This window comes from Glandiceps talaboti, chromosome 4 (genome assembly GCF_964340395.1).
Source record: "Glandiceps talaboti chromosome 4, keGlaTala1.1, whole genome shotgun sequence".
Lineage (NCBI taxonomy): Eukaryota > Metazoa > Hemichordata > Enteropneusta > Spengelidae > Glandiceps > Glandiceps talaboti.
The window spans coordinates 23,805,145-23,819,513 of NC_135552.1; the positions used below are offsets into that span (position 1 = coordinate 23,805,145).

General features: G+C 34.4%; 1 protein-coding gene across 1 annotated transcript; it reads right to left on the bottom strand.

Moving 5' to 3' along the window:
- Positions 1–1,323: 1,323 nt before the first annotated feature.
- LOC144434696 (uncharacterized) lies at positions 1,324–5,980 on the bottom strand. The gene is made up of 7 exons (XM_078123212.1): positions 5,857–5,980; positions 4,037–4,130; positions 3,444–3,552; positions 3,035–3,191; positions 2,644–2,713; positions 1,903–2,132; positions 1,324–1,608 (listed from the first exon to the last, which is right to left on the bottom strand). Exons 1-7 carry the CDS (start codon positions 5,900–5,902, stop codon positions 1,403–1,405), a joined length of 912 nt encoding a protein of 303 aa, XP_077979338.1. The 5' UTR covers positions 5,903–5,980; the 3' UTR covers positions 1,324–1,402.
- Between the last annotated feature and the right edge of the window lie 8,389 nt (positions 5,981–14,369).

Sequence of the window (14,369 nt, forward strand, 5' to 3'; positions counted from 1 at the left end):
AACCAATGAACCATGGGAGTAGCTTTCTTTCTTGGCAGACATTGATATAATGATTTAATTAAATAATTAATATAATAGATATAATTTCATATTAGAAATGAAAAACTTTGAAATTAGGAAATTTTCATAAATATGATATATTTATCTTGATATTGTTCTACATCAGACAACCAAATTGATAATGTGTAAAGAATCACAAATACATCCATATTTTTTGCTGTAAAGTTGATTTTTTATTACTTTTCAACTAAAACAAGAGAGTACCAAATATTTACATCAGGAAAATATTGGACGGAATTCATAAGATTGATAAAGTTTAGCATGCATGCTTAAAGCTGGGTTTACACATCACTTTTTAAAGGGCACAGTTTTAGCTGTGGAATGTAATACATGGCATAGTTGTAATCACATTGCTGTATAAATGGTACTTGAACAATGCTATGATGAACTTCAAAAACTATCATTATTATATCACATCTTGATATTCAATAACTTCAAGACCATAATTTATCAATACACCTAGATTCAACAAGATATTGTTCTGCTACATTATTGACATCATTTTGAATTTCAAAATGTAGAGCAACAACTTTGATAGTTTTTTTAAAAACAAGTACAATAATAATGACCATATACAGTTTGTCTTGATTTCATTGAGTAAGCCATAGACCCCCCTCCAATGTTGGTGGAGGGTCTATGAGTAAGCACATGAGTAATGTATGGTGTAGTCTGTATTATATACTTACAGAAACCATACAATTACCATGCATACAGGAATATTATCAAAGAAATATTCAACTAAATGTGATGAAACATGACTACTGAATGTTTATATTTCTAGAATTGTAGACCTTGAAGTTCAGGGTCTATGGACAGATCAACACTTTGATTGTAAGTCACAATCTTGGATGGAATTGTTTTCATCTCTTTACTTGCTATTATCATGACAATGCCATCCATATTTAATTCTATGTTTCTCGGCATAACACCTTAAAAATGGTTAAATATTTGTATAAAAAAAATTTCAATAAGTAAATATGTACATGTTGGTGATACTTTCAAATCATAAATCATACTTTAACATTCTGGACAACTTAGAAATGACAATTAAAGTCAGAAGGAAACTTTGAACCACTTATATCTAAAATTTCAGCAAAAAAACAATAATTTTTGCTCAGATACCACGTGTACGTGCTCTGAATCACACTGTGATTTTTTTCTAATCCTGCCATAGAGGGCATCATTTTTATTATTTTGCCACACTGAAGAAATGTAAGGTCGGACAGGTCATGAGAAACATAGAATTTATCACAGCTGCCCTAAGCTAAGACATTGAGGAAGTGTCACCAAATGACAGTAATCTTGCACTCTTATACTGAAAACTGTCTGTCTGTTACTATGACTACCTTGGTGTTGGTGTACCACATTCAGAATCAAAACTGACCCTAGATAGATTACTACTGGTTAATCTTGGACTGTCAGTATCAGTAAGTCTTGACTGACTTCGTACTTCTTCTAACTCTTCTTCTTTAACTTTGTGTTCTGCTAAATAAGTCTTCAGACGAGCTCGAGAATCTTGGATCATTTTGGTCGACATTTTGAAAACATCTGAAACATTGAAATGAAAGAAATAAGATATCTAAAACACTTATTTTTAAATTTCAAATTTAAAAAAAAGAGAACTTTATGTTATTAGAGGTACACATATATTATTTAATCCCAGTGCTACGAGTTGAGCCACTTCATTATTCATTTGTTCTGGATAGCACTAACCTTTTCTGTAGCTCAGTCACACAACTGTTTTTCATACTTAAACCATAATCATTTATTTAACCTGGGCATTTGCTGTAAATTGAAAGAATGAACTGTATCATAACATCAACCCAACATCATACACCTTACCTTCGATATTGTCATTTTCACTGTAGGACTGCCCCTTTTTTTTGTCTAAATTTTCTCCCCAGTCACCATCATCTACTTCTGCCTCCTCCTCCTCCTCCTCCTCCTCATCATCATCATCATCCTCATCTTCACTGTCTGATAATACACAGCCAGCATCTCTTCTTTCATACTTAGTAATATTGATGTTGTCAAGCTGCTGAAGTTTTGGTAAAGCTTGGAGACATTTGGCCCTTTAATCACAGTTGGAAACATGATAGAATATATAAATACCAAAAAAACTGTACATGTTTTGAAAAAAGTAGTAAAAAAGCAGTGTGGAATTATACATCAAGTAAAACGCCCAAACCCTACAATAAAAAACAGCGCCCTCTAGTGGCATAGTTTTCAAACATAAACAGTGTACATGAAAGTGTTGTTGGCTCAACTTCAGGCTAGTTCATGTACTTGTGCCACATCAGTAAAAATAGTCCTGCAAATTTTCCCATGAAATAGTATCACATGATTATGTAAACATATTGTCGACTTTTGACAACACTGCTACACCATTGCTAAAATGATATCACATGGACAAATTTAGTTTATACTTTTTCTAATGCTTTAAAATTTGGATGCAGTTTTTTCACACTTACACAAGGAGCAAATTTGGCATAAATGCATAGATATTTACATATGCACTGAAATCCACCTTCAGCACACAAACACTTATATATGTCACCTGCAATAAGACAAACCAATACTCACCTATAACCTGGTAGCCATGTACATGGGTTATTTTTCATATTAAGAATCAACAGCTGCTTTGGTAGTTCACCTGTAGCAAAATACATAAGTGAAATGACAGTATCACCAATATGTACACATTTAGTTACTTTTTTTTTTTTTACTTTTTAAACATTTCTAATCGAGCAACCGACTGACTGTCCGACTCATCATCTTTAAGGTGTTACAATGAGAAACACAGAATTAAGTACAGCTGCCTTGACACAAGTAAGATACAATTTCTTTTCAATGTTAATGCAATGGGTTTCCGGAGACTCTGGTACAGACATGCTTTCTTGTTTTACTTGTTTGATAAATGCATGCAAAAGGACTTCATATATAAATATACAGATGTCTCATGTTGCTAACTCACTGGGATCAAAATCTTCTATTTTGTTTTCTGAGAGGTCCAAGAACTTGAGTTCTGTCAGAATAGTCAGGTTTTCAACCTTCTTTATTTGGTTACCAGTTAACGTCAAGAACCGTAGGTGATGAAGACTCTCTAGGTTTTCTATCACTGATATAGTATTCTGGAAGAAAACACAGAACCAGAAATTAGAGTTGCAAACTAAATGCTATCAAAGTGTGCAGGCAGTGGTTTGAACTGCTAAAATTGACTAGGTAATATTCCAATTTCTGATTTGTTACGAACATTGCCAGTTTATTTGATGAAAGATACATTGTGTGTATATTGTTGTGAATTTTCCCACACTTAAAATGCCAGAATCTGGCACTGTTTTTTGAAAGGTAGGTGGGAATACATACTTAAAAGATAAACTTACACTTTGTAAATAGAGATTAGTAACTGGTCCAAGCATTTCAAGGTTGTCAATTTCAGAAATATTTTCCCTGTCCAGTCTGACATGGGTTAATTTCATCAAACGTTCTATCCTGAAAGACACAAGACAAATATATCATTTATACTTTTATTACTTATTGGAGTTATTAGCCTGGATATCATTAGACTGTTTCAAGTCAATAGGTTTCCCCTATATTCCAATGAACTACTATAGTGTACAATGTGTTTGTAGCATAATTCACATGAGGCAATGTAGACTAATGTACTACTGTTATTTTCACAGTAAGGCAAGTCAACTTAACGAAATTCAGCACCAAGAAAGGTCCTTCTGCTGGCTAAATCAGTGACGATCAATTGTTCTGAATAAAACTGAGCATACCGGCATCACTGATTCAACCAGTAGACAGGCTATACTAAAACAGAATACAACTTCAAGGCTTTCTCTACCATACTTCTATAAAAAAAAAAAATAATGTGATGCTATAAAGGCCTGAAACTAGTCCAGGACAGTTACCTTCAACTCAGTGAAAGTAAACCAGCTTAACTTTTCTTACCCTAATAGATTTGAACACTTACAGTTTATCATGTGACCCAGTTGCAACATGTGGTGGTAGATTCCTATTAGCTATCAAGGCAGCTGATATACGTACTGGTTTCTTGACTGTGGAATCTGTGAATTTAATTTTTAAAAATATCAACACCTCATCTTTCATAGGATGGCAGATAAACAATACAAAACACTTGCTATGATCGAAGTACTCTAGTTTCTATACGATGTGTTACAATTACGGTACTACCATCATCTCCACTCACACATAGGGATAGTCATTATTCTAACACAGAAATCTGTGCTACTACCGACTGCGTTCATATAAACGTGATGACGTTATCGCATCCCCACATGATTTTAGATTCAGGCTGGAGAGGTGGAAATCGGTTAATGAGCTTTTCACTAAACGAACTAACCAATTGCAAGTGCCTGTCAATTTGTGGAGATGATGGTAGTTACTCGTAGGAACTAGACTATGATCCAAGCACTTTGATGAAGTAAAATGTTACGTTTATAGCCTTTAATAGGCAAAAATAATTGCATTTACTGGTGATTTCTTTGAAACATTTTTGCACAAGTGTAGTTCATTGTCTGGATGAATAATTTTGTGCAGATTTGGTTAGCATACACATGTCATAATATTAGGGCATGACTGGATTGTATTCCAAATGGTAGTGTCCCCATCCATGTACTCCTAATGATACATTTGATAGTACCATGAATGTAAATTATTACATGTAGCTTGTTACTGTATACTATGGAAAACATTATTATGTTACACTTGGTACATACTTCATTTGGCAGATTCCTTCATTTTCAAAACTCATCATATGGTACATTGGTAGATTCTGGTTGTAAATTTACATATGGAAATATCAAACAACACGTTTGATGCTTCCATGTTGCTTTCAAGACCCAGAACTTGTGCACATACAGGTGTATCAGTGATCACAAATATGTGCACATACAGTTGCATCAGTGATCACAAATATGTGCACATACAGTTGTATCAGTGATCACAAATATGTGTACATACAGGTGTATCAGTGATCACAAATATGTGCATGTACAAGTGTATCAGTGATCACAAATATGTGCACATACAGTTGCGTCAGTGATCACAAATATGTACACATACAGTTGTATCAGTGATCACAAATATGTGCACATACAGGTGTATCAGTGATCACAAATATGTGCACATACAGTTGCATCAGTGATCACAAATATGTGCACATACAGTTGCATCAGTGATCACAAATATGTGCACATACAGTTGCATCAGTGATCTTAAATATGTGCACATACAGGTGTATCAGTGATCACAAATATGTGCACATACAGTTGCATCAGTGATCACAAATATGTGCACATACAGTTGCATCAGTGATCACAAATATGTGCACATACAGGTGTATCAGTGATCACAAATATGTGCACATACAGTTGCATCAGTGATCACAAATATGTACACATACAGTTGTATCAGTGATCACAAATATGTGCACATACAGTTGCATCAGTGATCACAAATATGTGCACATACAGTTGCATCAGTGATCACAAATATGTGCACATACAGGTGTATCAGTGATCACAAATATGTGCACATCAGTGATCACAAATATGTGCACATACAGTTGCATCAGTGATCACAAATATGTGCACATACAGTTGCATCAGTGATCACAAATATGTGCACATACAGGTGTATCAGTGATCACAAATATGTGCACATACAGTAACAGGTGTATCAGTGATCACAAATATATCCACAAGAAATCGTCTCGATCAAGTCGTCTACATTCGTGCTGCTGTCCATAATTCGTCTATTAAATAAGCTTACCTTCTCTCGAAATGTAATCGAGTCGTTCTTCTTCACCGAAATCCATTGTAGTGGTCTGGTCTATCAAATTATCTGTTTCTCGTGACACTTCAGTTCATTTTCAAAACACAATCATGCACACTGTTGTCAAATATGCAACTCTCGTTACATCACGTTGGGGAGAAATCACTTGTGCGAGACCAATATGAGACTTGTTACATATGTGTTATGTAGATCGTCCGTTTGACCTCTCACCTAGCAGGCCCCACACGATCAGATCTCGTGTTTTCAGTTCGTATCTATCACACTTCTCAAATGCACGTTTGTCGGCACATGAATGGTGAATGTGTTTTATGCAGAAGATATTGCTTGATGCTTTCGTTCACCACTATACTATACAACCTTCTGCCACGCGTGAACACCAAATCGTAACTCACGCAGCTATTCTTGTGTAAACTACTTCATCCCCACGTACGTGCTGCCTCGCGCTGTTCAATATAAAAACGCCGATCGGAACGTAAAGGTGTCAGACGTGATAATATATACCGCGTTGCCAATTTTGAAATGAAGACGCAAACTCGATGACACATAAAAGGTAGGCAGTAACCCTAATTATATAATGATGTCTAAAGACGTTGTATAGGGATATGACACAGAAGAGAATCTTCCGTTTTCTTCGTACAAATTTTAATACAATAGTACATCATCACAATTATTAAATATCAGCTGTGTACAGTGTAGTGTACCTTCATGATAATGATATTGTGCAGAGGAGATATTCGTATTCCCACGTATTGTTACAAATTAATACTAAAATGAATAAGTGGGAAGTAATTTATTCATTTCATTGACTCTGACTGCAGGTAACAATAACACTAAAATTATCTCGAAATCCCATTGGTGTGACGTCATTCTTTACGTACCTACGCACTGCTGCACATTAAAACGTCAGGATGGGGGAAATTGTCAAGCTTCGTTCAGACATACACCCCCACTGAATGTGGATGCAGTTTGACGTGTTAACTTTAACATATTGTCGTCGTACTGGTAACAAAGGTATTTGACTCCCGAAATTTCTGTAGGTGAGTGTCAAAACTACAATTATCATCTAAAGAAAGGTATTAGTTTAATTCAATATTAGGCTCTTTAATCATCAAAAGTGAATAGTAGTTTACAGATGTTGAAAACGCTATTTACCAACTCTATGATATTTGTAGACACCACCAAATCTTGGGAATGAAGACTGAGAGGTACCAGTATTTGTATTTGTCAATAATGAAAGTGCAATATCTATCCTGACAAATAAGCTAATAATACAATTTGTATGTGAGTGAATTTCAATTTTAATTCTCAGGAAATAGTATTAAGAAATGGTCTTGCATGGAAGGAACCCATAATGCACATTCTTGGATATTTCATTTCCACAGGTTTACTTGTGTGTTATCAAGTATTCATCATTGCAGTGATATATAAATTACATAACCAAAATTTTGTGTTATCTAACTTTTACTAGCCTTGTTGTATGATTATAATAAGTGAAATTATGCATAAAATAAAGGGTTTTATAAACAGTAGGATAAATTGTACTAAATGCAAGACAGCACTTGACTATATACAAAGCATAAGATAAGAGCCTAAGAGGTTATCGGCATGATACTATACCTATCGTACTTTAATTGACACAGAATTTATTTGTTTCTATTCATACTACACCACTACTCAATAAGCTTTTATTGACTCAAATGTTCAGTTATTTTATACTTAAATGTTTATAAAATCCATCCTCACTGCAGTGTTCATACAAGTCAACACCATGTAAATTTACTACCACAACTTTTTGGTTGTATAATCACGTTAAATACTACAAATTTTATCCTATCCTCAGACCAGTATAAAGTGGTGTGAGTCCTAGGTGACTGTGCCTTCCCCTTCATATTAATGCAGAATGTTACATGTAAATCAGTACAAAAAATAGATAAATTCCTCCCCTACAGTGTTACCTGTAATCTCCCACGATGTATGTACAACAGCCAAGACATTTCATTCTCTCAAGCCAGAGCACATATTTGTGCTAAAAGCAACACCTCTTGGTGCTAGTACGTCTTGGAATATCTCCTCTGTGCAGAGGAGATATTTGTATTCTCATGTATTGTTACAAATTAATACTAAAATTGATGTTAGTGGGAAGTAATTTATTCATTTCATTGACTCTGACAGCAGGTAACTATCTCACTTGACAGACTGGCAAATAATATATCAAGCCAGATAGCCTGGGAAGTATCTAGACTATATGTACAAATACATCACTGTATATGGGGGACATGTTGTTTGTAGTCCTGTTTGCAACCAACTTACATAATCCCAGCTTATCTAATTTGTGTAATTCCAAAACTTATTGAGATATCTATGTTATTTATTCTTTAAACAGTCTAACAGCATTGACTGTATTTTATCAGATAAGTCTTCTTTGTTTCTGTTTTCTTTTTGTTAGTGTGTGTTTCTGTGGGTTTTTTTCAAATTGTGTTGTTTTATTAAATATGTTTTTGAAATTAGAAGGGTATTGAGTACTGTATGCAAATGACAAATATTATGATCGTGTCAATTTGTAAAAATCTTTTCATTATTTTCAATTTTTAAAGGCTGTGTATTGTATTTTGCCAATTTTATGATTTTTCAAAATGGAAAATGATTTTATGAGTTTATCAACTCAAAATGAATATAATTTTTAAATATTTCTTGCATCAAACTGTCTCTAATTAGCCCTGAACCCATCATGTCACAGCTTACAAATATTATAAGCAAGTAGATGTTTCGTATATTCATCAATATGTCCAGTTTAGGCTATGTTCAATATATTCTTATAAACAGTTTTATAAATTATACATGTCAGGATAATAATGAATGGTTACAAGTTAGCCTACTTGTAAACGTGAATTTGAATGACTAATGCTACTACCGCTTAGTACTATCCTAACTCATGAACTAGTAGTAGTAACTGACATTTAGATTTTGAATTTCACTCGTCCTTCCTCGTACTAACAGTCCTTTGCTGGTATTACTCCCCTGGGCCCACCACACACATGTCCTTCCTCGTACTAAAAGTCCTTTGCTGGTATTACTGCACTGGGCCCACCACACACATGTCCTTCCTCGTACTAAAAGTCCTTTGCTGGTATTACTGCCCTGGGCCCACCACACACATAAGGTGTTCAAAACATTGATATAACTTTGAATAGAATCTTGCATGTATACATGGGCCGTGGTAACATTTCCCCATATACTTGCCAGTAAAAACTCTCACGATGACACCTAATTATGGATTCATCATGTGACCTGATTGTATGATTTAAGTATGTCTAATTATGTATTAGACCAATCATGTTTTATGCCGGAATGCCATTCCAGACCATCGTAACTGAAGAATATAAGTGGACGGGGAAGGACAAGTGTCCTGCACGTCTGCACAAAGTCAAACGTCCTGCACATCTATTGGTAGGCAGTTACAAGTAGAAAATAATGTGTTGATGGATTCACATAACAAAGTCAGACCATTGATACTATTGTCAAGAGACCATTCCTTTCTGTTTCTTACACTCTTTAATCATATAACCCTGGTATTGTAAACACTTAAGACAATTGTCCTTGCCTTGCTTCACAGATAAAAGCCAATTGCTTCTTTGAACTGGAAAATTTGTATGGTCAGGATAGTGTGTATAGTATATACAATATATGTTTATTGTCACAAAATAGGCAGTTCATTGTATAACAATGAATAAAAGAAGGGCACATTACACATTAAAATGGAATACAATAAACACAGATCAAAAATCAAGAGCCAATCACAGATTAAAAAGAAGGGCAGATACATAAAAACAATGACAGTTTCTAGTCTGTAATCTGTCAACATTCTAATATGTAATCAAATATGTATAATTCAATGTATATATAACTAATCTTTATGTGTATATATGTAATCAAAAATGCTAGAGTATGTTCATGAGAGAACATCACAAATAAATGGTTCTAAATTTAGTAAGATTTTCAAATTTACTCAAGATTGTGTAATCACAATCTTGTATGCATACACCATGCTAATATTGTGGTTGGGTTACAGTAACCCCATTTTTGCCTGTAGTCCGTTTTTTGGGCAGTCAGGAGGTCCTGTGGTGATCTGAAATTTGAAATTATACAAAATTTAACTCAAATACTCATGAGTGGAACCACAGGCACTTGAATCAATCTGTATGATTTTTTATAAGATATTACTATTTAAAAATCATACAGATTGATTTGAGTGCCTGTGTGTAGAACCAAGGTAACATCATTAATTTACTGACAGTTACTTTAATAAAGCAATATTTCAAGAAGGATCAAACATTTGTCCGTGAAGATCAATTTTGGTAGATTTTGTGTTTTTTTGTCAGCCAGCTTCTGTAACCTCCCATAAAAAATTTAATATACAATGTATAGACATGAACATTGGAATGTAGAGGTATATATTATTACAAGTACCCATTGTAGGTGTAAGCATTCAGCCAGCCTTTTACAAAGGCAACATAAAACATTACAAATACTCCAAGGTAGCTGTCAGCATTGAGATGGTCTTTTACAATAAAACATAGACATTTTTGTAGTTATTACGAGTACTCCAAGGTAGCTGTCGGCATTGAGACTTGTCAGCCAGCCTTCACCAAATTACAATACATTATACATGTATATTTATTACAAGTACTCCATGGTAGCTGTATAGCATTGAGATAGCCTTCTACAATACAACATATAAACATATGTATTTATTACAAGTACCCATGGTAGCTGTATAGCATTGAGATTTGTCAGCCAGCTTTCTGCAATATACTAGCCTGTTTATAGCATTGAGATTTGTCAGCCAGCTTTCTGCAATATACTAGCCTGTTTATAGCACTTACGGTATATTCCGTTCTCATATCCTCTGAGGATATGAGAAATTGAACGGAATATATCGTAAGCGCCATAAACAGGCTAACAATATACAGTGTTCAGACATGAAAATTGTATGCATTTAATATTACAATACAAGCACGGATATCAGCTGAAAGTGATGAGAGATGTCAACCAGGTAGAAAGGGTAATAAATACATGTACGACAACATCTGTGGTAATTACATGGTTAATAAATCACAATCACTATTTAGGTCTGAACAACACATTATTAAGCTGTCAATATAAATCTATATCACCTTACTATTAGCAAGATGTTCTTCGTGTTTTACCTGCTAGAGTGCTATTTTTAGTGATCATAGTAAATAATGCCACGCAGTACACATATAATATATGTTAGGTATTGTTATAGGGTGCATAAACTGCTTGATAAAATCATTCAATATTCTGATGAATAGTATATGATGACGATGTCTGTGCCATTTGTCTGTTCAGGGTTTCTTTCACTTGAGTCATTTTGAATTATACTCACTTAATAATACAGTATATGAATGTAAGAAATTATCATTGATCGCCAATTTATCAGTAAACTGTTTTGTGTTCTACATAAAAATAATCAGAATAAATTCTGAAGAGTTTTATAGTTTCCGTGTCTGCCATGATTTCATCAAAGCAGACTAATGACTCTTTACTGAAAATGTCAAATGACATTGTGACATCATAATTCTAATATTAATGCCAGTGGGTGGTAAAAATATGTTTTTCTATTTTTGGTGGCTATTTTCAACAACTGCATCACAATTTCCTTTATCCAACTTTCTTAGAGATAGTCAATGTACATAGTGTACTGAGAACAGAAATAGCTACATGAGCCCTGTCCCCATATGAATTGATTTCGAATCGAATCAAACTGATCAATTCAGTTAAACCGATTCAAATTCAGTTTATACTGTGTGATTTTAATTTGACAAATTCGTAATTGAAAATTTTCTCCAACAATTTCATGTGAATTTGTATTTGTATTTATCAATGTTGACATAACCAGTGGGAGACTGAGTAGCAGTATTACTGAGTCAGTTTCTAGATGTAAATTCAAATGTAGGCATGTACGTCATATCCACCTACAGCACACTATGTTGTCCTAAAATGTGAATACTAATAGATTTATCGATGTTTGAAAATTATTCCTACATAGAGACATTCTAACAGTTTGGACAAATGTTGCTCAAGGAGTGCTTTATTATTTGACAATGCTAATTTAGTTGCATAACATGACATGTAAAGTACCTATGTACACACATACATGCATCATTGTGTATGTTTGTGAGTGTATATTTGATTACACCGATCAGCTGTTATATATTTGTCCTTTGTGGTGATTGTGAATAATTTAGTTACTTTTCATGACATTTTGAGTGAATAAACAGTTTGTATTCTAGTCTCAGATTGATAGTGTTAGTGTTGTCCAAGATTGAGATATGAATTTAAGAGATCTGTGAGGGTTCAAAACAAATCACACAAGACAGCTAAGGGACGATTGCACAATGTCGCACAAGCTCAGTAAACAAACTTCATTCATTTAGGACAAAAAACCCTCTCCCCTCCCCCTAAACGAACGTTCACAAGTGCGACATCAACACGTATGATTGATGTAAACCAAAATGAAAATTGTAGCAGTCGATTAATGAAGTGTAAAAACATGATGGTAAACACACTATAAACCAACACTGTATATCACATTAGAAGTAAATTTTAATCAACTTAACATCTCAGTAGTAAATACAGAACTTGTTATCAGTGAGGGCATGAAAGTTTTGATATTTGGTTAGAAGTGCAAAAATGGAGTTGAGCAATCAAATGACACCAGACCCCCCCCCCCCCCCATAATGAACAAACTATGTATTGAGATTGTGTGACATTGTGTAATCATCCCTAAGATTGTAGAATTTTACTGTGATAGCTGGGTATTATACTGGTTGTAATAATTTAATAAATAGTGTAATTTATTACTGTCTCTTTTTTGGTGGACTGTTTAGCTGCTTAAATGCTAGATAGTGATTGAAAATATATAATGGATCGAAAAATGTTATTATTGACCAATTATTCACAGACTTTTTTTTTTCTTTTTTTCTTTTTTTTCTTTTTTTTTCCTTTTTTTTTCTTTTTTTTATTGTCACCTAATATTCAAAACATTTACATAATACAGTATAATAGTAAGTATTCAATCAAAGAAAATTTTTTAATTCATTCCAGTACACAGTGGGAGACATTTCCCATCGCTCTAGCCTGATAAGTGTCTGTGTTCTGTATAATTTTCAAAAAAGAAATCAGTCCAGTCATACTTGGCATCACTTTTTTACAACGGCAATTAAACAGAAACTTTTTGATCAGTAATAAGAAATAATTCATTGATTTCCAAGTTTTCTTAGACAAAGTCTAATTATTCACAGACTTCCCAACTTCATGGTAAATTCATTATCACCTCTATGCAAATCACCATAACCCAGCACTGTGTAAATATTGTGTTGGTGGGAATCTACATTTGCATTTAGTGTGGTGTGCACTATTTATGTCAATACAAATTTATTTACAGGAAATCGGTAAAATCACACAAAAACAGAAATAGAAAACAGTAAAAACGGAAATAGATCTTTGTAGGTATAAATAACAGGTGTAATTGTACATGTACCGGAAATGTGTAAAAATATGAAGACTAAATTTATTTTGAATAATTGAATGTTGCCACATTATATTTTTTCATGTCAAAAAGTTATCAAGATTTTATGGCATTCTAGAAAGCACCATAGCCTAGAGACTGGACTCTGGCTTGAAACTATTTAACTAGAACAGTTATGCTATCAACTTATCAAGCCAGTATGTCAAGTCAGATAGCCAAGTCTCTGGGCTACACTGTCAAGCCAGTATGTCAAGTCAGACAACCATGTCGCTGGGCTATACTGTCAAGTCAGTATGCCAAGTCAGATAGCCAAGTCTCTGGGTTATACTGTCAAGCCAGTATGTCAAGTCAGATAGCCAAGTCTCTGGGCTATACTGTCAAGCCAGTAATGTCAAGTCAGATAGCCAAGTCTCTGGGCTATACTGTCAAGCCAGTAATGTCAAGTCAGATAGCCAAGTCTCTGGGTTATACTGTCAAGTCAGTATGTCAAATCAGACAGCCAAGTCTCTGGGTTATACTGTCAAGTCAGTATGTCAAATCAGACAGCCAAGTCTCTGGGTTATACTGTCAAGTCAGTATGTCAAGTCAGATAGCCAAGTCTCTGGACTATACTGTCAAGCCAGTATGTCAAGTCAGATAGCCAAGTCTCTGGGCTATACTGTCAAGCCAGTATGTCAAGTCAGATAGCCAAGTCTCTGGGTTATACTGTCAAGCCAGTAATGTCAAGTCAGATAGCCAAGTCTCTGGGCTATACTGTCAAGGCAGTATGTCAAGTCAGATAGCCAAGTCTCTGGGTTATACTGTCAAGTCAGTATGTCAAATCAGACAGCCAAGTCTCTGGGTTATACTGTCAAGTCAGTATGTCAAATCAGACAGCCAAGTCTCTGGGTTATACTGTCAAGCCAGTAATGTCAAGTCAGATAGCCAAGTCTCTGGG

Bases quoted from the DNA above. Each gene is read 5' to 3' on its own strand.
- LOC144434696 (XM_078123212.1), bottom strand. From the start codon at position 5,902: ATGGATTTCGGTGAAGAAGAACGACTCGATTACATTTCGAGAGAAG. The intron at 3,192-3,443 runs GTAAGTTTATCT...GTTTTCTTCCAG, and splicing joins CTAATCTCTATTTACAAAGT to AATACTATATCAGTGATAGA. The intron at 1,609-1,902 runs GTAAGGTGTATG...TCAATGTTTCAG, and splicing joins TGAAAATGACAATATCGAAG to ATGTTTTCAAAATGTCGACC.